We start from the raw sequence: 22,635 nt of genomic DNA, 5'->3' as shown, positions 1-22,635 counted from the left end.
AATCAAAGCAATAGTAGCAGTAACCAATGATGCACTAATAACAGCAGAACATGACAGCTAAATTTAGCATTGCCTGTATTGTTTAGAACAAAATAATTCAAATTATTTTAGCCACTAAATCCCTACAGACTGAGGGATGTCATTTACACACACACACACACACACACACACACACACACACACACACATGCTGCGTAATGCCCTTAGGGATTTATGAAACAGTGAAAATGAAGGAATAACTTTTATTTTATGAGGCAGACAACTTTAAATTTGTATAGCATATTTGCAGTGGAGGTTCTAAAGACTGATTTACTTACTGACTGAACATGAAGTTTGTGTTTTTGCCTGGAGTTGTGTTCATGTACTTTAAAGTTTTTATTTGTCTTTTTCAAATTCTTTCTCACATATTTATATGTGTCTAGAATAAAAATACAGGGGAGTGGGAGGACTGAAATCTTTAGAAAGAGGGTCCTGCAGGAATCTGTTTGTCATGCATGTTGCATTGCTCTTATAGCACTTTTTTGGGTCAAGAAGATGACTGAGCTAACAGTTGTGGTAACCCAGGATATAGTCCCACAGTGTCCCCCAAAGAAGAATCAATGGCGGCAGTGGCATGAAAATCTCAAAGACTATGGAAAAAATCCATTAAAATTATAAAATATATTTCAACAACATATAAGTAATCTTCTAAAATATTCACATGAATACCACCTACTGTGGAGAAAAAAAGAAGGATGACTGATAAACTGGCCCCTGTTCCAAGTGAGGAACCTCTGGGTAAGGATTTTTGGGAGAGGAACACTTTCTACGAGTCTTGTAGAGAAGCTGGGAATTCTGGAAAGAACAGTGGGATATTTAATTTGTTGGAATTAGTAGCATCTACTGAAGTGAAATGAAGAGAGATCAGAGCTTACTAGTGAGTGATTACAGGACAATAACAGCAGTTTCGGTGAATGCTGGAACATGTGCTGATATAATTATGTGAAGGAAGGCATACTACAGGACAAATTACTAAGGGGAAACAGTGACAAAATTTTTCTTCTGGTACTGAACAGAGGCCATTGTCAACTACCAGTGCACAAATTTACATGCCTATCTCAGAAGCTGATGATGAGGAAGTATAGAGAATAAGTGAGGACACCCCTCTCATTGTCGCAGCCTAACAGTGAGACCTCAATTTTATAGTTTCATTTTACTCACACCCTGGATGAAATGTTCTTTCTACCAGCCAGCTGTAACCTGTTTTTGCCCAAAGCTAGTTGATATACTCATACCTATAGTCTACGGGTAGCGTCTTTGATTCATAATCAAAATGTCTTTGGTCCCGGGTTCGGATCCCGCGGCTGCTTAAATTTCGATTAATAATCAGCATTGGCGGCTGAAGACTTCTGGCATAAGAGGTCACCCTCATTCTGCCAATGGCCTTGTCAAAGAGGGCAGAGGAACGGACAGAGGTTCAGGGCACTCTCTTGTCCTATGGGTGGGAAACTGCCCTTAAGGGGAGCCGGAGGTGGTCAAATCCAAAAAATTACGTTTTTTTTTTTTTTTTTTTTGCTACCGAAAATTAATTGGAACATTCCTCTTTAATGTAAACTTTGAATTATTGTTCTACTCGCCCTAGAGGTGGAGTTATTACCATTTTCCCCCACAGCTGCAGAGGAAATGGGCGGCCGCTGAATGCATCTAACACCCTCTCGTGACTTCCTGGCGAACTGCTTGGGATTTTCTCGGCCTGTTACGCATACAGCGCCTTATGTTATGCATACAGCGAGTGTGCAAGGGTTGGCTACATTGTTTTCTGTGACAAATGAAGCGCTAAGAGCGCAGAACATCGTCTCTTTGCTGTTTACCGTTTCGAATTAGTTCAGTGTTGCGGCTGTTGTTGGTAGTATTATACTTCTTGTGTAAAGCATTGTTCTGGTTACGATGCCACGTTTTAGTAACCGTGTATATAAGAAGAGTAAGAACGTAGGGAAAAGAAAATTAACATTAATACCAAGTTGCGATACTACAATTACTGAAACAGTGCGTTCTTCTGCTAAGCAAAACATGGCCGGCCATAGCCCTGTGACATCTTCTAGCAAGAAGCTGACTGGTGGAAGTGACAGATTTCGTGAATATGTTAGTGACAGTGATGATATTAATGAAGTACTGAATATTGGATTATTATCTTCTGTGCTGAAAGAAAGTGTTCTGTGCAAAATGTGTTCAAGTGTAGGAGTGGGGCTAGAGATAACAAAGCACTTTGGTTTAGCTTGGGAGATGAAGATAATCTGTGCATGTTGCGAGTATCAAGTGACTTTCTACAATTCACATGCCAGTCTCTTTGGTGAAAATGGACAATCTAGAGTGTTTGATGTGTATGTTCGACTTGTGTATGGTCTTCGATCCATTGGAAAAGGGTCTGCTGCTGGTAAACTGTTTTGTGGTATTATGAACTTGCCATCGCCTCCAAGCAAATTTGGGTACTACTGTGAACTGGTGGGATCCTCTGTTGAAGATGTGGCTTTGAAAACCATGAAGGAAGCAGTGGAGGAATCTGTAGAAATGAACAGTGGTTCTAGGGATTTGGTAGTGGCATTAGATGGTTCCTGGCAAAAGAGGGGTCATAAATCCCTGAATGGGGTTGTAACTGCTACTTGTGGTGATAGTGCAAAAGTGATAGATGTTGCAATATTATCAAAACATTGTAGGTGCAAAAATAAAATCAAAGGAGAGCACAGTGGAACCTGTGAGGCAAATTTTAGTGAATCAAGTGGAGCAATGGAAGTGGATGGAGTGAAACAAATTTTTGAATGTTCAGTTCCCAGATACAACGTTAGGTACAAATACTACCTTGGGGATGGTGACTCCAAAGGTTTCAAGACTATAGTGGAACTGAAACCATATGGAAATGAATTTGTAGTTGAAAAGCTGGAATGCATTGGGCATGTGCAAAAGCGTATGGGTGCACAGCTTCGAAGGCTCAAACAAACTTTGGGTTCAAGTAAGCTCAGTGATGGAAAGACAATAGGAGGGAGAGGCAGGCTTACTGATGAGGTGATTGAACGTCTACAGAGATACTATGGGTATGCTATAAGGCAAAATACTAGTAATGTTAGTGACATGCGAAAAGCAGTGTGGGCATTGTTCCTTCATACTGCCTCTTCCAATGAATACCCTCAACACAGCCTGTGCCCAAAAGATTCCTGGTACAAATATAATGCAAAAAAGAACTATGATCACAAACATGGTTTGCCAGCAGCTGTGATAAATCCAATAAAACCAATTTTTCATGACTTAGCACAGCCAGAATTGTTACACAAATGTCTACACAGAAAGACGCAGAATCCTAATGAAAGTGTAAACAATTTGATTTGGAAAGTGATTCCTAAAACGGTGTTTGTAAGCATAAAACACTGTACTTTGATGTTTATGATGCAATAGCAACCTACAACCAAGGGAACAGTGTGAAGTGTGAAGTTCTGAAGGCATTAGAATTTACAGCTGGGGTGAACACTGTACGAGCACTAAGAAATATTGACAGAGAAAGGATAAGAGGAGCAGAAAGAAGAGAAAGGCATATGAAGTATGATGGAACAACAGGGCAGAACAGAAGACAGAAGAGGAAGCTTTTGGAGGATGAAGAAGAGGACCCTGATAATCCATCCTACAGTGCAGGAATGTATTGAGAAACTTTGATAGCCATTTCCCGTAAATTAGAATATTTCGAACATAAGGAACATTTTCTCAAAATCCACTCAAGCTAGAGAGATGAATTTTTTATACAGCACTCCTAGTGGTCAAACTTACATTGTAACACAGCCATTTGGCAATATGTTCAGTAGTTTCATTTCAGTTTAATTATAAAACAATTATTTGTAAAAAAATTTGGGTCATTAATAAAAAAAATAATTGGAAGGAAACTAGAAAAGATACTACAAAATCCCTGTGTCATAACTGCAATACTAAACCACTCTATACGTAAAAAAAAATTCAAATTTTTCCATTTGGTAGTTTATTCATAAATGTTCCTCAAACTCAGTGATTTTAACATGGGCAGCATAGGCACCTCCAGCTCCCCTTAAAGGTGAAAGAATCAGCAATGATCAACGGCATGAGGATGCAGAAGGCAATGGAAACCACTGCATTAAAGACACAAAACATGTATCCACAGGACATGTGGCCTATAATTTAAGTGTCACAATGATCTCTCCATTGGAAAAAGATTGAATAATTAATGAATTAATAATGTTCTATATTTGGGGCATGAATGTTAGGAGCTTGAACATTATAGTGAAACTAGAAAATCTGAAAAGGGAAATGCAAAGGCTCAATCTAGATATAGGAGGGGTCAGTGAAGTGAAGTGGAAAGAAGACAAGGATTTCTTGTCAGATGAGTATAGGGTAATATCAACAGCAGCAGAAAATGGTATAACGGGAGTAGACTTCATTATGAATAGGAAGGTAGGGCAGAGAGTATGTTACTGTGAGCAGTTCAGTGACAGTGTTATTCTTACCAGAATCAACAGCAAACCAATACTGACAACGATAGTTCAGGTATACATGCCGATGTCACAAGCTGAACATGAAGATATAGAGAAAGTGTATGAGGATATTGAAAGGGTAATACAGTATACAGAGGGGGATGAAAATCTAATAGTCATGGGGGACTGGAATGCAGTTGTAGGGGAAGGAGTAGACGAAAAGGTTACAGAAGAATATGGGCTTTGGACATGGAATGAGAGAGGAGAAAGACTAACTGAGTTCTGTAACAAGTTTCAGCTAGTAATAGTGAATAATCTGTTCAAGAATCACAAGAGGATGCTGTATACTTGGAAAAGGCTGGGTGATACGGGAGGATTTCAGTTAGATTACATCATGGTCAGACAGAGATTCCAAAATCAGATACTGGATTGTAAGGCATACCCAGAAGCAGATATAGACACAGATCAAAATATAGAAGTGATGAAAAGTAGGCTGAATTTTAAGACATTAGTCAGGACGAATCAATACACAAAGAAGTGGGATATGGAGGTTCTAAGGAATGGTGACATCTACATCTACATCTACATGGATACTCTGCAAATCACATTTAAGTGCCTGGCAGAAGGTTCATCGAACCACCTTCACAATTCTCTATTATTCCAATCTCATATAGAGTGCGGAAAAAACAAACACCTATATCTTTCCATACAAGCTCTGGTTTCCCTTATTTTATCGTGGTGATCATTTCTCCCTATGTAGGTCAGTGTCAACAAAATATTTTTGCATTCAGAGGAGAAAGTTGGTGATTGGAATTTCATGAAAAGATTCCGTCGCAACGAGAAATGCCTTTCTTTTAATGATTTCCAGCCCAAATCATTTCTGTGACACTCTCTCCCATATTTTGCGATAATACAAAACGTGCTGCCTTTCTTTGAACTTTTTCGATGTACTCCATCAGTCCTATCTGGTAAGGATCCCACACCACGCAGCAGTATTTTAAAAGAGGATGGACAAGTGTAGTGCAGGCAGTCTCCTTAGTAGGTCTGTTACATTTTCTAAGTGTCCTGCCAATAAAACGCAGTCTTTGGTTAGCCTTCCCCACAACATTTTCTATGTCTTCTTTCCAATTTAAGCTGTTTGTAATTGTAATACCTAGGTATTTAGTTGAATTTATGGCTTTTAGATTAGACCGATATATCATGTGACTGAAGTTTAATGAATTCCTTTTAGCTCATGTGGATGACCTCACACTTTTCGTTACTTTTGGTCAACTGCCAATTTTCACACCATTCAGATATTTTTTCTAAATCATTTTGCAATTTGTTTTGATATTCTGATGACTTTATTAGTCGATAAATGACAGCATCATCTGCAAAAAACCTAAGAAGGCTGCTCAGATTGTCTCCAAAATCGTTTATGTAGATAAGGAACAGCAAAGGGTCTATAACACTACCTTGGGGAATGCCAGAAATCACTTCTGCTTTACTTGATGACTTTTGTGACTGTGACCTCTCTGACAGGAAATCACAAATCCAGTCACATAACTGAGACAATATTCCATAAGCACGCAATTTCACTAAAAGCCGCTAGTGTGGTACAGTGTTGAAGATGCTGCTGAAGTTCTCTAAGGCTATAGATACAGCAATAAGGAATAGCTCAGTAGGCAGTGCAGTTGAAGAGGAATGGACATCTCTTAGAAGGGCCATCACAGAAGTTGGGAAAGAAAACATAGGTATAAAGAGGGTAACTGTCAAGAAACCATGGGTAACAGAACAAATACAACAACTGATCAATGAAAGGAGGAAGTACAAAAATGTTCTGAAAAACTCAGGAATACAGAAATACAAGTCGCTGAGGAATGAAATAAATAGGAAATGCAGGGAAGCTAAGAAGAAATGGCTGCAGGAAAAATGTGAAGACATCGAAAAAGAAATGATTGTCGAAAGGACAGACTCAGCATACAGGAAAGCCAAAACAATCTTGGGTGACATTAAAACCAAGGGTAATAACACTAAGAGTGCAATGGGAATTCCACTGTTAAATGCAGAGGAGAGAGTGGATAGGTGGAAAGAACAGGTTGAAAGCCTCTATGAGGGGGAAGATTTGTCTGACGTGATAGAAGAAGAAATGGGAATCGATTTAGAATCAGAATTTAAAAGAGCTTTGGAGGACTTAAGCTCAATTAAGGCAGAAGGGATAAATAACATTCCATCAGAACTTCTAAAATCATTGGGTGAAGCGGGAACAAAATGACTATTCACGTTGATGTGTAGAATGTATGGGTCTCCATACTTTTGGAAAAACATCATCCACACAATTCTGAAGATGGCAAAAGCTGACAAGAATAATATACAGAAGAATGGAAAAGAATTACTTTTGAATACATTATGGGAAATGCAGTGATCAATGTCTTACCAATATTTACTATTAAAAACAGTCTTGATCACGATTTATTTATCAAGGTGACTGGTTTCGACCACTGCTGTGGACCACAGTAGTGGTCGAAACCGGTCACCTTGATACATAAATTGCGATCAAGACTGTTTTTAATAGTAAAAATGGAAAAGAAAATTGAGGATGCGCTTGATGACAGTCAGTTTGGCTTTAGGAAAAGCAAAGTCATGAGAGAGGCAATGCTGATGTTGCAGTTAATAATGGAAGCAAGATTAAAGAAAAATCAAGACATGTTCATAGGATTTGTCAACCTGGAAAAAGTGTTTGACAGTGTAAAATGGCACAAGATATTCGAAATTCTGAGAAAAATAGGGCTAAGCTATAGGGAGAGATGGGTAATATACAATATGTAAAAGAGCCAAGAGGGAATAGAAAGAGTGTGAATGACCAAGAACAAAGTACTTGTATTAAAAATGGTGTAAGACAGGGATGTAGTCTTTCAACCTTGCTGTTCAATCTGTACATCGAAGAAGCAGTGATGCAAATAAAACAAAGGTTCAGGAGTGGAATTAAAATTCAAGGTGAAAGGATATCAAAGATACGATTTGCTGATGGCATTGCTATCATGAGTGAAAGTGATAAAGAATCACATGATCTGCTGAATGGAATGAACAGTCACATGAGTACAGAGTATGGGTTGAGAATAAATCGAAGAAAGATGGAGGTAATCAGAAGTATTAGAAATGAGAACAGCGAGAAATGTAACATCAGGACTGATGGTCACAAAGTAGGTGAAGTTAAGGAATTCTGCTACCTAGTCAGTAAAATAACCAATGATGGACAGAGAAAGGAGGACATCAAAAGCAGACTAGCACTGGAAAAAAGGGCATCCTGGTCAAGAGAAGTCTACTAATATCAAACATAGGCCTTAATTTGAGGAAGAAATTTCTGAGGATGTACGTCTGGAGTACATCATTGTATGGTAGTGAAACATGGACTGTGGGAAAACTGGAACAGAAGACAATCGAAGCATTTGAGATGTGGTGCTACAGATGAATGTTGAAAAGTAGGTGGGCTATAAGGTAAGGAATGAGGAGGTTCTGCGCTGAATCAGAGAGGAACGGAATATTTGGTAAACACTGATAAGTAGAAGGGGCAGGATGATAGGACATCTGTTAAGACATGTGGAAATAATTTCCATGGTACTAGAGGGAGCTGTAGAGGGCAAAAACTGTAGAGGAAGACAGAAATTGGAATACATCCAGCAAAGAATTGAGGATGTAGGTTGCAAGTGCTACTCTGAGATGAGGAGGTTAGCACAGGAAAGGAATTCGTGGTGGGTTGCATCAAACTAGTCAGAAGACTGATGACCAAAAAGGAAGAAAGAAAGTTTATGTACTTTCCCTGTGACCACAAATTACAAGGTCACACTTGCTCTTCATTGTAGATGTCCCTGTTTTTCCTCTTCTACCTGTTACAATTTTCCATCCTCTTGCCATCCCCCCCGCCCCCCTCCCCCTCCTCATCAACTATGTAACTGCCCTAGTTCACATTATTTTAAGCTCTGAAGCCCTCCAGTTCAGTACCTGTTTTACAATATCCAATTTTCTACCCAACCAGAGTTACATGAATGAGACCAAAATTTGCAAGCTATCAACACAGTTTTGGGCTCACAAACATATGAGAATCAAAATTTATTTCCCATGAAAGTATAGTGATTACAAGATAAAAGTTATTATGAGATTCAAATTCATTTTTTTGTCACATTTCCCATCATCTGAAATTTTCATCCCCAGGAGTTTATATTCTTCAGTGAAGGCTACTGTTCCTACTGCACCCCCCCCTCCCCCCTCCCAGCTGCTGTGCATGTTAAAGCACTGCTTCTAGGATTGGGAGGCGCACTGGCTCCAAAGCAAATCTGCCCAATAGATTAACAATGAGGGTCAGTGTGCTAGCTGGCCTAGAAGGGATTTTTAGCTGGTTTCCTGTATGACACTAGATGAATACAGGGCTCTTACCTAAGTCCCACCTCACTTACATGATTCACAAACATTTAGGTAGGAACATCAACATTGTAGAAAAAGGCAGATTGCTACTTACCGTAAAGAAGACATGTCAAGTTGCAGACAGGAACAATTAAAAGACACTCACGCATAGCTTTTGGCCACAGCTTTCATCAGTAACACACACACACACACACACACACACACACACACACACACACACACTCTCTCTCTCTCTCTCTCTCTCTCTCTCTCTCGCTCTTTCTCTCTCTATCAAGAAAGCACACCTCACACTCCTGAGTGTCTTTTAATTGTGCCTGTCTGCAACTTGATGTATCTTCTTTACGGTAAGTAGCAATCTGTCTTTACCTACGTTGTTGGTATTCAGAAACATTTAGAAAACTTTTGCTCACTTTTACACTTTTACTTAGATAAACACTACATGCAGACAGTTGTGGGGAAGGGGGGGGGGGTTACACACAACATATTCACTCCTGAGGGGGTAAGGGGGTGGCAACAAGAAAGGCATCCAGCCACTCCTTAAACTAACCATGCCATATCTGATTACAACCATGCTGACCCTGCACCAAACTGGGACAAAGGTACAAGAAAAAGAAGTAATTGCTATTATTCCCATCCCTTTACATATAACAGTGCTATAACTTCATTTATTACACCAATTACCATGTATTTCATTATACTGCATTTACATTCAGAACTAATTTTTATATTCTTGTATTTATTTTCTGACCATACAGTCTACATCATCTTAATCTAAGACTACAGTCAGTGGGTCATCTACACATTGCAATGAGTATACCATAGTTTATTTGCACCCCATTCTTTAAAGACTATATTGCCCATTTTCCCAATCCTATTTCCAGATGACTGTAGTAATCTGTATGATTATTTATTAGTCCAGTATACTCAGTCAGTGAGTTTTCCAAATATGCTGTTAACAGTTTTTAAAAATAGTTTCCCCCAGAATTATGAGTAATATATACAGTGTGCATAACACATATTTTTTTAGAATTTCTTTTTAAATTCTCTATTATTCCCCATGCATCTGTACTGCTTTTCCCTCCAATAAAAGACTATAATTTTCGACATGATTGTTCCCAAGTTTTGTCCTTTGCTTCTGTAACATTTGTTCCTGATTTTGGCTTGTGTGTTAAGCTCTATCTTGTTCTAAACTTTTCTAGTATTTAGGTATTTTAAAATATTGTTTTCTTACTTTAAAATTTTACCTCCTTTTTAATTTCCTCAACCCAACAACACAATGAATGATTTGCATGTTTTTCACTTCTAATGTTTCTTTGGTTGATTCATGTAATTTATTTATGATATAATGGTACTGACTTTCTGTAGTACCAATGTTGTTTCCATTGATTTGTATCTGGTCTCTTACTGAATAAAAACTTACATTCTCAAGAGTATTTAAATTTTGTTTAGAGATTGCCATTTTTCGTTGTAGATTATCTGTGTCACAAAACTAGTTTTCCTGAATCGCCATCACTCTGAATGGAACAGAAATTTGAAATTAACAAGATAGGGAGCACTAAGTGTTACTGCTGTATATGGCCTTAAATTCTTTCTCGTCCCTTACCTTTTTAACACTAATAAAACCCATTATTTATTTTTAATGTGGTGTATAGTTATGCCATGTGTATTTATATGTTCCTTTAAATTAATGAAGGCTTTTCAGATTTTTCAGTGAATTTTACTCACAAATATAAAGAGTTTATTACTATTATTACTCACACTGTTTTCTCCAAACAGTCCTATCATTTCATGTCCCCTTTCACTTCCTGCCTGTCGCGGTGGTCGAGCGGCTCTAGGCTCTTCAATCTGGAACCGTGCAACTGCTACGGTCGCAAGTTCGAATCCTGCCTCGGGCATGGATGTGTGTGATGTCCTTCGGTTAGTTAGGTTTGAGTAGTTCTAAGTTCTAGGGCACTGATGCCCTCCGATGTTAAGTCCCATAGTGCTCAGAGCCATTTGAACCATTTTTCACTTCCTGTTGTACAGTTAAAATTTCCTGCAACGAAAATCTCTCTTGTTTTCCAATATTGTTTCATTTATTAAGGAATCCATATTTTTTAATATAATGGTTACTCTTCACTGATACCAAATGCTCAAAAAATTGTATATATTAAGCTACATTTAATTTTCATCAACAGGGTTCTGTTTCTGACCATTCTTCTGAATTTATGTTTCATCGGTATCAATATTCCATGGTAAGTACTTTGGTTTCTTTCTGCTATGCTATAAAAATGTGTACTCGCTTCCTTGATTCCAATATTATGTCCCTTTTTCTTTGTTTCCGGGAGAAGAATAATAACTAGTTTCCTATTTCCAATTCTTTAATCACTTTTGTTTTAGTTTGCCAATGTGGTTTTCTGTATACACAAATTATGATAATTCATTTCGATAGACTTTTCCTGTCTCATATTATACAGCCATTCTTCTGTGACTTTGAAGCCTCTTAACTAAAGATTTTTTCAATGAATAGGGAGTTGTCCTCTTGTATCATTCCCAACATGGAGGACCAGGTAGTTTTTGTTCAAGATTTTCTTCATTTGTTGTGGTCTTAGTCCAAAGACTGGTTTGATGCAGTTCTCCACACTATTCCATACTGTGCATGCCTCTTCATCTCTGAATAATTACTGCACCCTACATCCATATGAACCTGCTTAGCCTACTGTATGGTGAACAAATATATTTCAAGGATTACGCAATACATGAAAGTCACAGATCAAGTAAACAGAGTAAGACGTGTGTACACTTTAACAGTCAAATCATAACTGAGTCCGAGTCTAGCGGCCGCTGGCTGGCTGGCTGCTTAGGTGGCACTGCTGCTGCATGGCTGGCAGACAGTGCTGCATGTAGAGGATGTGCGTAACTGCGTGGCGGCACTTTGAAAGATCGGCGAGCCACAACACTTTTCCCCCTTTTGAAGTTTTTGCACAGGTCTTAATGGAGGTGGCCTGTAGATTGCTAACGTCCATAGGTGTTGTTTGACTGGCCGTAAAGTCTTGAGGAGGAGGCTTCCCCGTACGGACGGAAGTGTCCCCGATGATAACGGGTTGAGATGACAGGAGACGTGGGGGTCGAATCTGCTGTGGCCCCATGCACCAATCTGCCCATTGTGGCAAGTCTGGTTGTTATAGCAGGAGACATGGGTGATGTGTCGGTGTCCGTAGGAGAAGGAGGCAAGGAGAGTTGCTCCGACAGATGATGGTCATCTGGTTCCTGCATGGGCACGTCTCCTGGTGGCGCCAGTTCTTGTGCTGGCACCGATATGATGGTGAGAGGACTGCGTTGTGAGTAATGAGAGATTCCAGTATCCTGAGTGTCAGATAGAGCCGAAGGTGGTGTAGCGGCATCCGGAACAGGCGGCACACAAGGCCGAAGCTGGTCCAAATGACACACTGCAACACCCGTGTCCGTCTGGATTTCATACAGGCATTGGCCACGGTGTCATAAGATGCAGCCAGGACTCCATTTTGGCCACCTGACATATCCCCATACCCATACAAAGTCGTCGGCGGTGAACCGGCCAAGCGAAGGCAGCCACGGCCGTGAGGTGTAAGGCCGCAGAAGATGAAGTAGCGTGCGGGGCTGTCGGCCATGTAAGAGCTCAGCCGGGCTGTGTCCACCCATGGGGGTGAAACAGTAAGAAGTCAGAAATTGGAGAATCATGTCATCAGCAGCAGAAGAAGCCAGGAATTTTCTCATCTGAGCCTTAAATGTGCAGACCAGTCGTTCAGCCTCACTGTTTGACTGTGGATGGAACGGAGGGGCCATGACATGCATGACGCCGTGATGGGCACAAAAATCCGCAAAATCGGAAGAGGCAAATTGCGGACCATTATCAGTAACAAGAGTAGAGGGAAGGCCTTCCAAAGAGAAAATGTGAGCTAGAGCATTGGTGGTTGCCGCGGTGGTAGGCGTCGTGCAACGGACAATGAAAGGAAAGTTAGAGCAGGCGTCAATAACGAGAAGCCAATAAGTACCTACAAAAGGTCCCGTGAAGTCAGCATGAATATGCTCCCAGGGCTTCTCAGGCGAAGGCCACGGTGACAAAGATGACTTCGGAGCGGGGGCCTGTGACGCACAAGAGCCGCAGGCAGCGACCATGTGTACAATTTCAGAGTCGACACCAGGCCAGTACACATGACAGTGCACCAGAGATTTTGTGAGAGAGACACCTCAGTGCCCTTGGTGAAGGAGGTGCAAGACCGAAGCACGCAAAGACGCAGGTACTACAACACGCAGCAAAGCATTTTTGGTGGAAAGGAGGATAACACCATCCCTAGCCGTGAGGCGGTAACGCGAAGCATAGTAGTTTGGTAATGGATCGGTAGTCTTAGCGGACAGATGATCTGGCCAACCCTTCTGAATACAGCATAAAACCTGGGAGAGGGTAGGGTCAGAACCTGTAGCAGCCACCAGCCAGTCCCTGGTGATGGGGAACCCGTCCAAAACCCACTGCTCGGCAACATCCAGGTGGAAACACAAAAGTTCGTCCCTATCGAATGCCAGATCAGGACCCATGGGAAGGCGAGACAGTGCATCAGCATTCGCATGTTGAGCCGTTGGCCAGAAATGAATCTCATAATTGAAACGAGACAAGTAAAGAGCCCAACGCTGGAGGCAGTGTGCAGCCTTGTTGGGAAGTGACGTTGATGGATGAAACAAGGAAACAAGTGGTTTGGCATCCATAACTTCTTTTTCAATTTGAGAATACTTTTGTTGGGCATCCATGAGCATTTTGGAGGCATAAGCAATGGGTTGTTCAGAACCATCAGAAAAATGGTGTGCAAGGACTGCACCAACCCCTTATTGAGAGGTGCCCATGGCAAGAACAAGATGTTGGCCAGGTTGATAAGTAGCCAGGCATGGGGCCTGTTTCAGCATATTCTTCAATTTCTGGAAAGCCGCATTGCATGGTGTGGACCAGTGAAAAGGCACGTTTTTATGCAACAGGCGATGCAACGGCTGAGCCACCGAAGCAGCAAACAGTAAAAACTTGTGATAGTATGCTATTTTCCCCAAGAAGGCCTGCAGTTCCTTAACAGATGTAGGGCGAGGAAGGGCATCGATCGCAGCGACAGTTTGCTGAAGCCGACGAATACCATCCCGAGAGAGTTGAAACCCCAAGTATATGATAGATGCCTGAAAAAATTTTGATTTCTGAAGATTACACTTAAGACCGGCAGTCTGTAAGACATGAAAAAGTGTGCGGAGATTTTGAAGATGTTCTTCAGTGGTGGAGCCAGTGGCAACAATGTCGTCCATGTAATTGATACACCCAGGGACAGGGAGCAATAATTGTTACAAGAATCGCTGAAAGAGAGCAGGGGCACTAGCAACCCCTAATGGCAAGCGTTGGTATTGATAGAGGCCGAAAGGCGTGTTAAGGACTAGAAACTGCCAGGAAGTAGCGTCGAGAGGAAGTTGATGATAAGCTTCTGACAGGTCAATTTTAGAAAAATACTGGCCTCCAGCAAGTTTAGTGAACAGCTCTTCAGGACGGGGCATAGGGTAAGTGTTGATGAGGCATTGAGCATTTACAGTAGCTTTGGAATCGCCACAGAAATGAATATCACCATTGGGCTTAGCAACGACAATGACAGGAGAGGGCCACTCACTGGAAGTGACAAGAAGCAAGACCCCTGAAGCAGTGAGATGATCCAGCTCCTGTTTGACCTGATCACAAAAGGCCACAGGAATGGGCCGAGCCCGAGAAAACTTGGGCCGAGCAGTTGGTTTGAGTGTGATATGAGACGAAAAGGTTGTCGGCAAGGAATCAAATTGAGCATAAGGAATAGCATCAGAGTCGATATTGACAGAGTCATCTATGGAGAACCCAAAAATGCAAAAGGCATCGAAACCAAAAAGAGTCTCTGCGTTACTATGGTCGACCACAAATATGGGAACAGTGCGAACAACAGATTTGTAAGATACCTCAGCATCAAATTGTCCCAAGAGAGAAATCTTCTGTTTATTATAAGTCCATAATTGCCTAGTGACAGGTGACAGGATTGGAGAACCCAACTGAAAATATGTCTGAGAATTGACGATAGTGGCAGCATAACCAGTATCCACCTGCATGCGAACATCTCAACCAAGTATTTGGACAGTGAGGAATAACTTCCCTGAAAGGGAAGAAGTACAATTGACAGACAACACAGAATCAGGAACAGCGTCATGTTCATGAACATCATCTATGTGGTCGGATTTGCAAACAGATGTCACATTACCCTTTTTTTTATGCATTTGTGACACACGGCGCAACATTGTGGACAATCTTCTCGTGAATGTTTCGTAAAACAATGCGGACATGAAGGAAGTTGCCTTGGGTTTTGCTGCAGTTTCTTAGAGGTTTGTTTATGGTTAGGCCGAGGCTGCACTTGGGAGAGTACTGCGGGCACGTCGGCCGATGGGGATATGCCACACGCTTTGTCAACATCGCACGGAGGTTGTATTTCCCCGATGTCACCCCATGCCTCTATTTGCACTCCAGTGGCGCAAGAAATTTCAAAAGACTGAGCGATGGATAGGACATAATCTAGAGTTGGATTTGCCAACTGAAGGGCACGTTGCCTAACTTCTTTGTCGGGTGCCGATCGGATAATAGCATGCCGTACCATGGAATCGGCGTAGGATTCTTTGTGAACTTCAGTAACAAATTGACACTTTTTACTGAGGCCATGAAGTTCAGCAGCCCAAGCACAATAGGATTGATTTGGTTGTTTTTGACAACGATAAAAGGCAACACGAGAGGCTACCACATGCATTTGCTTTTGAAAATAGACAGACAGAAGTGAGCACATTTCAGCAAAAGACAAAGACGCAGGCTCTTTCAAAGGAGCCAATTGCGACAACAACCAATACATTTGAGGTGAAATCCATGAAAGGAACAGAGACTTACATGTTTGTTCGTTCGCGACATGAAATGCCAAGAAGTTCTGTCAAAGACGTTTTTTGTAATCAGACCAGTATTCCGCTGTCTCGGCATAAGGAGGAAAAGGAGGTAGAGACAATGATGAGAGATGCCGCGATGAAATCACAAATCGAATTTGTGAGAAGCATTTGCTGTTCTATGAGACCTTGCAATAGTTGCTCTAAAGTAGCCATGGAAACATGTGGGTCAACGATGGAAAAGAAAAATCCCATCCTCATCACCAATTGTTATAACTTCAAGTTGAGCAAATATATTTCAAGGAAGATGCAATACATGAAAGTCACAGATCAAGTAAACAGAGTAAGATGTGTGTACACTTTAACAGTCAAATCATAACTGAGTCTGAGTCTAGCGGCCGCTGGCTGCCTGGCCACTTAGGTGGCGCTGCTGCTGCTGCACGGCTGGCAGACAGCGCTGCATGTAGAGGATACGTGTAACTGCACAGCGGCACTTTGAAAGATCGGCGAGTCACAACACCTACTGCATTTATCCTTCGGTATCCTTCTACAATTCTTACCCTCTGAACATCTTCCATTAACAAACTAACAATTCCTTCCATCTCAAGTAGCTCCTATCAACCAATTCTTTCTTTTAGTCAAGTTGTGCCATAATTTTTCTTCTCTCAAGTCAATTTAGAACCTCCTTATTAGTTATCTGATCATCTAATCTTAAACATTTTTCTGCTGCATTACAGTTGAATAGCTTCTATTTCTTCCTTTAGCCTTTGGTAACCAATTTCCCAAATTGAAAGGGAGCAGGTGCTAATTTTGGTACAGTCGAAGTATTTCATTTCCCTGGTGCCCTTCTTATCAACACGAGGACCATAAATAAGCTACATTGGGTAGAAGGTGTGGGGACAATGGGTTAAAGGAGACTGGGGCAAGGAAAACTTCCATTTGTGTAGTTCAGAAAAATAGGTAGTGAAGGGAAGGACCCAGAGGGCCCAGGTTGTGAAGAAGCCATTGAGCATGTTGTGCTCAGATGCTTTTTGTGCCACTGGGTGGTCAACTTTGTTCTTGCCCACATTTTTGCAGTGCCCATTCATTCTGTTGGTCATACTGAGATAAAAAGCTGCCCAGTGACTGTAGCATGGTTAGTATATCACATGGCTGCTTTCACAGGTGGCCCTGCCTCTTATGGAATATGATAAGCATGTGACAAGATTGGAATAGGAAGTACTGGGTGGGTGGATTGTGTAGGTCTTGCATCTGGGTCTTCCCATGTGGCAAGAAGTTGGAGGTATGAGTGACATGAGGATGGACCAGGATATTGTTTTTAAGTTGTGTGAGTGGCTGAATAAGACTTTAGGACACCCTAACCAAGATCCCTTCCATCTCTCATGAAGTATATTCCATTTTCCCTCCAACTTATGCAACATTCTGGTCCATCACTATGCTACTTCCATTCCCAGCCCATTGCCACAGGTGTCATACCCCTGTGGAAGCCCAGATGCAAGACCTGCCCAGTCCATCCACCAAGCACTTCCTCCAACAGTCCTCTCACAGGCTTATCCTATCCCCAACAGAGGCAGCACACCTCTGAAAGCAGCCACATTATATACTAACTGCTACAATCACTACACAGTTTTTCACAACCAGCCAGCTGTCCACCAGACTGAATGGCTACCAACAAACGCTGGCCAAGAGCAGACTTGACTACCCAGTGATACAGAATGCAGCTGAGCACAACATGCCGAAGTTTAGTGGCTATTTCACAATCAAGGGCATCTGAATTCTTCCCTCCATCACAACCTTTTCTGAACTACACAGATGGGAGTTACTCTTGCAACACATCCTTTGTGCCCATAACTCTCCTGGCCTCAGGCTCCTTTAACGCACTCTCCCCACACCCTTTATCCAACAGTTTTCTCTTTCTCTGTTCTGTCACACCCCCACTCCCCCAATCAACAACATCATGCCATCATCATCATCATCATCATCATCATCATCATCATGGGCCACACCCCACCAACTCCGGTATGCTTGTATCATAAGATAATACATGGTTGTTACAGCCAAGTAACTACCTACTGTGGGAACGATGGATGTATGGAAAGCAGATGTAAGTCTTAAGACTGTAAATAGAGGAATTTTAATTTTAAATTTTGTACATAATCTGACTGTTCTTAACTGAGGATCACTGAAATTAATAATTTATTTTAATTTTTGACAGTACTTGGTTGTAATAGCCAAGAAACTAGCAAATGTCTGAATGATGGATTTAATGAAAGGAGATGTAAGTATTAAACCTGTAAATATTAGAAGTTTAAATTTAATTCATCTACATAATTTTACTGTTTATTGACTGAGGATCATTAAAATTAATGAAACTCAAGTTTTTCTAATAACAATTTTGTAGTGTGTTTATCTGACATGTTCCACACCCAGGAGGATTCCCTCTTTTATATGGAATGAATAATTAATCTAATCTAATCTAATCTAATCTAATCATGTAACGAGCACTTACCTCTGCTTTGGTGTGTGTGTGTGTGTGTGTGTGTGTGTGTGTGTGTGTGTAGCCTAACTCAACAAAGGATGTTTTCTTTCACTTGCATGTGTCATATTGTGAATGTTTATTTTCATCTTGTGAATGTTATTAAATAAACTGCATACACGGTATATGCCAATATGCACAATCAAAGTTTTCTCAGCTAATCATGACATTTTCCAGTTCATAGTTATTGCAAAGGATATTACATACTTACCAAATATGCAGATAAAGCAAGTTATTATTGCTGCTAAGGCACTGGGACTAAGTTGGAAAATTTGGCTTTCAAGTACAGATTCACAGTTTGGCCCTAATGTCCCATCAGGACAAGAACAATTATACTGTGACAGAATGTCTTGAGAAATGCACATGCCCCCATTCCAGCATGGCAGTTGTGAACATCCATTGTTGTCTGTGCAGTCATTGTTACCAAATTTCAGTACTTCTTCTGCACACCTGAAATAAATAAAAAACATAAACCATATGCAGTCCTATAAATTATTTTGCATACTGTTTAATTGTTTAATTTGTTTTGAATAAATAAAAAAAAACTGGGATCAGTGAAGAAATGTGTCATCTTGAGAACATCAAATGGAGGGTTTATTAAAGGGAGTAATTGATATATTAATTAAATTTTAAAACTTGTGTCAGTGTACGAAATTCATGACAATAATGGAAATTCCTGGATGGATCAATAAGTAAACTAACCTATACTGAATTGATTGGTGGAGGGCAGAAACATGTAAACAAGAACAGTATTGACATTAGCTTTCGAGCACTTGCTCTTTTTTTGTCAAAATTACACACATTCACAACACAGCCACAATTACACATGTGTTTGGATGTCTGTGGAGTTGTGTGTGTGATTGTGTCTACTTTTTCTAAAAAAAGATTGAGTGCTCAAAAGCTAGTGTGAATGCTATTTCCTATTATTTGCTTCTGTTCTCCAAACATAGATCTGCTTGCTGTAGGTGAGTGGTTGTCTTTCACTGATTGCATGTAGTACATGAAAGTAACTACAGTGAGTGAGTTGACAGAAAACAGTATCTGAAATTTCTCTCTCTCTCTCTCTCTCTCTCTCTCTCTCTCTCTCTCTCTCTCTCAAGTTAACAGTCACTATCAAGCTTGATGTATTTCTTCATTACAATGTAATACAGTCACAATTTACCCATTTACAAGTACATTTTATACACAGTGACCTCAACAGCCTGTGCTTTGTATTCCACAATTTGTCTTTGACAAGTTTATCCTACTCAACTGGAACTTCGCAACTGACAGCATACTATCTATGTTCAGGTTAATGTTCACCTAGAGTACTGTGATATTGAGAGACATCCAAATTCTTAGCTTTACAACTCGGGGAAGAAAGAAGGACAGGTTTTGGTAGGAGGGCAGATTACTCACACCCCAAGTTGTTTTGTTTTGTTTTAGGATGCAAAAACAACTAAAGTCATACACATCCATCTCAGAACCATAGAACACGAAGATGAAAAAGGAGTTAAAAGTGACTACATGTTAAGCTCAACTGACGGAAGAAAAGACAGTTAAAAATAGGGACTTATTCTTGGAGAAAGGTCCATAAAATATGCCATAGAGACAATGGAGGTCCTGAACTAAAGATCAAATGTCCTTCACCATCTTGCTATCATGGGTAAAAAGTAAAATGTGGTCAACAGCCTGCGTGTTGTTTGCTAAAAGGGCTGATAATTCAAGATGGCAAACACAAATTAGAACATAAGAGGTTAAAAAGAAGGCATTCGGTCAGGAGATGGTGAACCTCAAAGGTTGATGACAATGAGCACTAAGTGTGAGGGATCACCACTTAACAAATGGCAATGGCTAAAATGATAGTGCCCAATACGCAACCTAGCTAAAATGATCTCCTCACAGTGAGAGCACCCAGAGGAGGTCGGAGAGGTTTAATTCTGTGGAGCTTGTCCCCATGAAGGGAATACCATTGATGATGCCGAAGTGACACCACCTGCTGAAAGACAGCAATACAGAGATCACTGGAGGGAATGGAAGAACTAGCAACCTGAGGTAGGAGGGCTGTAGCCTTGGCTGCAGTGTCAGTGGACTCGTTTCCTGTCAGATGGACATGTCCAGGGACAAACATTAACATCACAGTGGATCAATCAAGAGTGAGCAAGTGGAAGCTTTCCTGGCCCCTTTGCACTAAGGGATGGACTGTGTACAGCACAGAGAGGCTCTGAAGGGCAATGAGAGAGTTGGAGAAAATAACACAACTGAAAAGCCTTTGTTGGCAGATGTATTGTGTAGCATGATACAGGGGGAAGACCTCCACTGTAAATACAAAGCAGCATTCCATAAGGTGATACTGAAAATGTTTGGTGCCAATGACAAAGGCACATCTGAAATCATGCCAGTCTGTGAGCTATCAGTGCCTTTGTGTACACTATCACGAAGTTCTGTGTGAAGGTCAAGAAACTTACTGTGATAGATTAAGTCTGGAGTAGTGTCCATAGGAAGTGAATCAAGTACAAGGTGAACCTAGGTCATAGCATGAAGTCAAGGTGGTGAAGGGTTCACACTCATTGAGAAAGTGGCAGGTAGTGTGAAGTTAAGATGCCAGATGTCCTCGAAGAAGGAGGCATAGATGGGTGGCCAGGCATGGCAGACAAATGGCATGCATATCCATTGAAGAGAACATCACGTCAGTATGACAGCTTCTGCATGCAGACTCCCAACTGGGTTAGTGTAAAAGGCACCTGTGGCTGAACGGATGCCATGATGGTGGATTGTATTGAGACAGTGTAAGATGGACAGACATGCACATGCATAAATGAAACACTCATAGTCTAGTTTCTAACTGACAAGGGATTGGTACAAATGGAGGAGGGTGATCCAATCTGCTCACCAGGAAGTACCACTGAGGACACATAGGACATTGAAGGACCAGGTACAGTGGGCAGCCAGGTAAGGCACATGAGAGGACCAAGAACGTTTCCTATTGAGCATGAGCCCCGGGGATTTTGTAGTTTCAGTAAACTGAAGAGCAACAGGCACTAGATGTAAAGACAGTCGAAGAAACCCATTGCGCCACCAAAAATTCGCACAAATAGTTTTGTCAGTGGAAAAGTGAAAGCCATTGTTGCTGTTCCATGAGTAAAGACTATCGAGGCAACACTGAAAATGCCACTGAAGGAGATGAGTCCATGGAGAACTGCAATAGATTGCAAAATTGTCAACAAAAAGAGAGCCTGAGATGCCCAGTGGGAGATAGGCCATAATAAGGTTAATGGCTATAGCAAAGAGGATGATGCTCAGAACAGAATGCCTAAGGCGCAGCTTTTTTCTGGGATAAAGGTATCTGACAAGGCAGAATGCACATGTAACATCAAAACTCGGTCTTTGAAAAATTCCTGAAGGAAATGGGGCAGGTGGCCTCAGAAGCCCCACGTGTAGAGAGTGTGGAGGATACCAGTCCTCCAGCAGGAGTCGTATGCTTTCTCCAAATCAAGAGACGTGGTCACAGTCTGGTATTCCCATAGAAAACCATTCACGACATGGCTTGACAAAGTGACGAGATGGTCAACTGCAGAATGGCACGCTCAAAATCCACATTGTGCAGTGGTTAGCAAACTGTGAGACTCAAGCGACCATATCAGCCAGGCATGAATCGTATGTTCCTTCACCTTGCAAACACAGCTGGTGAGAGAAGTGGCATGGTAGCTAGAAGGAAGGTGCTTGTCCTTACCAGGCTTAGGTATGGGTACGACAGTGGCTTCACACCACTGTCTGGGAAACATACCCTCTGCCCAGATGCAACTGTACATTGGAAGGAGAAAGTGCTTGCCTACATGAGAAAGTGCTGCAACATCTGAATGTGAACATCGTTCGGCACTGGAGTGGAGGACTGGGATGAAGTGAGAGCATCATCTAGCTCCCTCATCGTAAAAGTGGCTTTGTAACATTCATGATTCTGAGAAGAGAAGGGTATTTCCCAAGCCTCCTCCACTTGTTTCTGATGGAGAAAGACAGGTGATAGTGGTGGGGCTCAAAATATCCACAAAATAGCAGCTCAAGGTTTTGGAGATAGTAGTAGTAGTAGTAGTAGTAGTAGTAGTAGTAGTAGTGTCCACTATGACACCATTTGCTACGGTCAGGCCTGAAATTGGGGAATCAACCTTGGTCCCAATAGGCCGACACAGACTGGCCCGCATGACAAAAGAGGGAGTGGAACTGTTAAAAGCACTAGTAAAGGAAATCCAGCTTGCTGTTTTGCTATCCCAAAGAATACAATTACTGCACTCGCAACTGTTTATAATGAATGCAGTTCGTCATCGTAGGATG

General features: G+C 41.3%; 1 protein-coding gene across 1 annotated transcript in view; it reads right to left on the bottom strand.

Annotated features, from left to right (window-relative positions):
• The window catches only part of LOC126092147 (putative neural-cadherin 2), a 92,781-nt gene that overhangs the window by 29,743 nt on the left and 40,403 nt on the right, over positions 1 to 22,635 (bottom strand). The window contains exon 5 of the mRNA XM_049907615.1: positions 18,539 to 18,777. Coding sequence (XP_049763572.1) covers positions 18,539 to 18,777 — 239 coding nt within the window. The remainder of the gene's footprint in view (positions 1 to 18,538; positions 18,778 to 22,635) is intronic.

Source organism: Schistocerca cancellata, chromosome 7 (genome assembly GCF_023864275.1).
Source record: "Schistocerca cancellata isolate TAMUIC-IGC-003103 chromosome 7, iqSchCanc2.1, whole genome shotgun sequence".
Taxonomy (NCBI): Eukaryota; Metazoa; Arthropoda; class Insecta; order Orthoptera; family Acrididae; genus Schistocerca; species Schistocerca cancellata.
The sequence above is the reverse complement of the archived record's forward strand: the minus strand, read 5'-3'. Positions and strand labels throughout refer to the sequence as shown.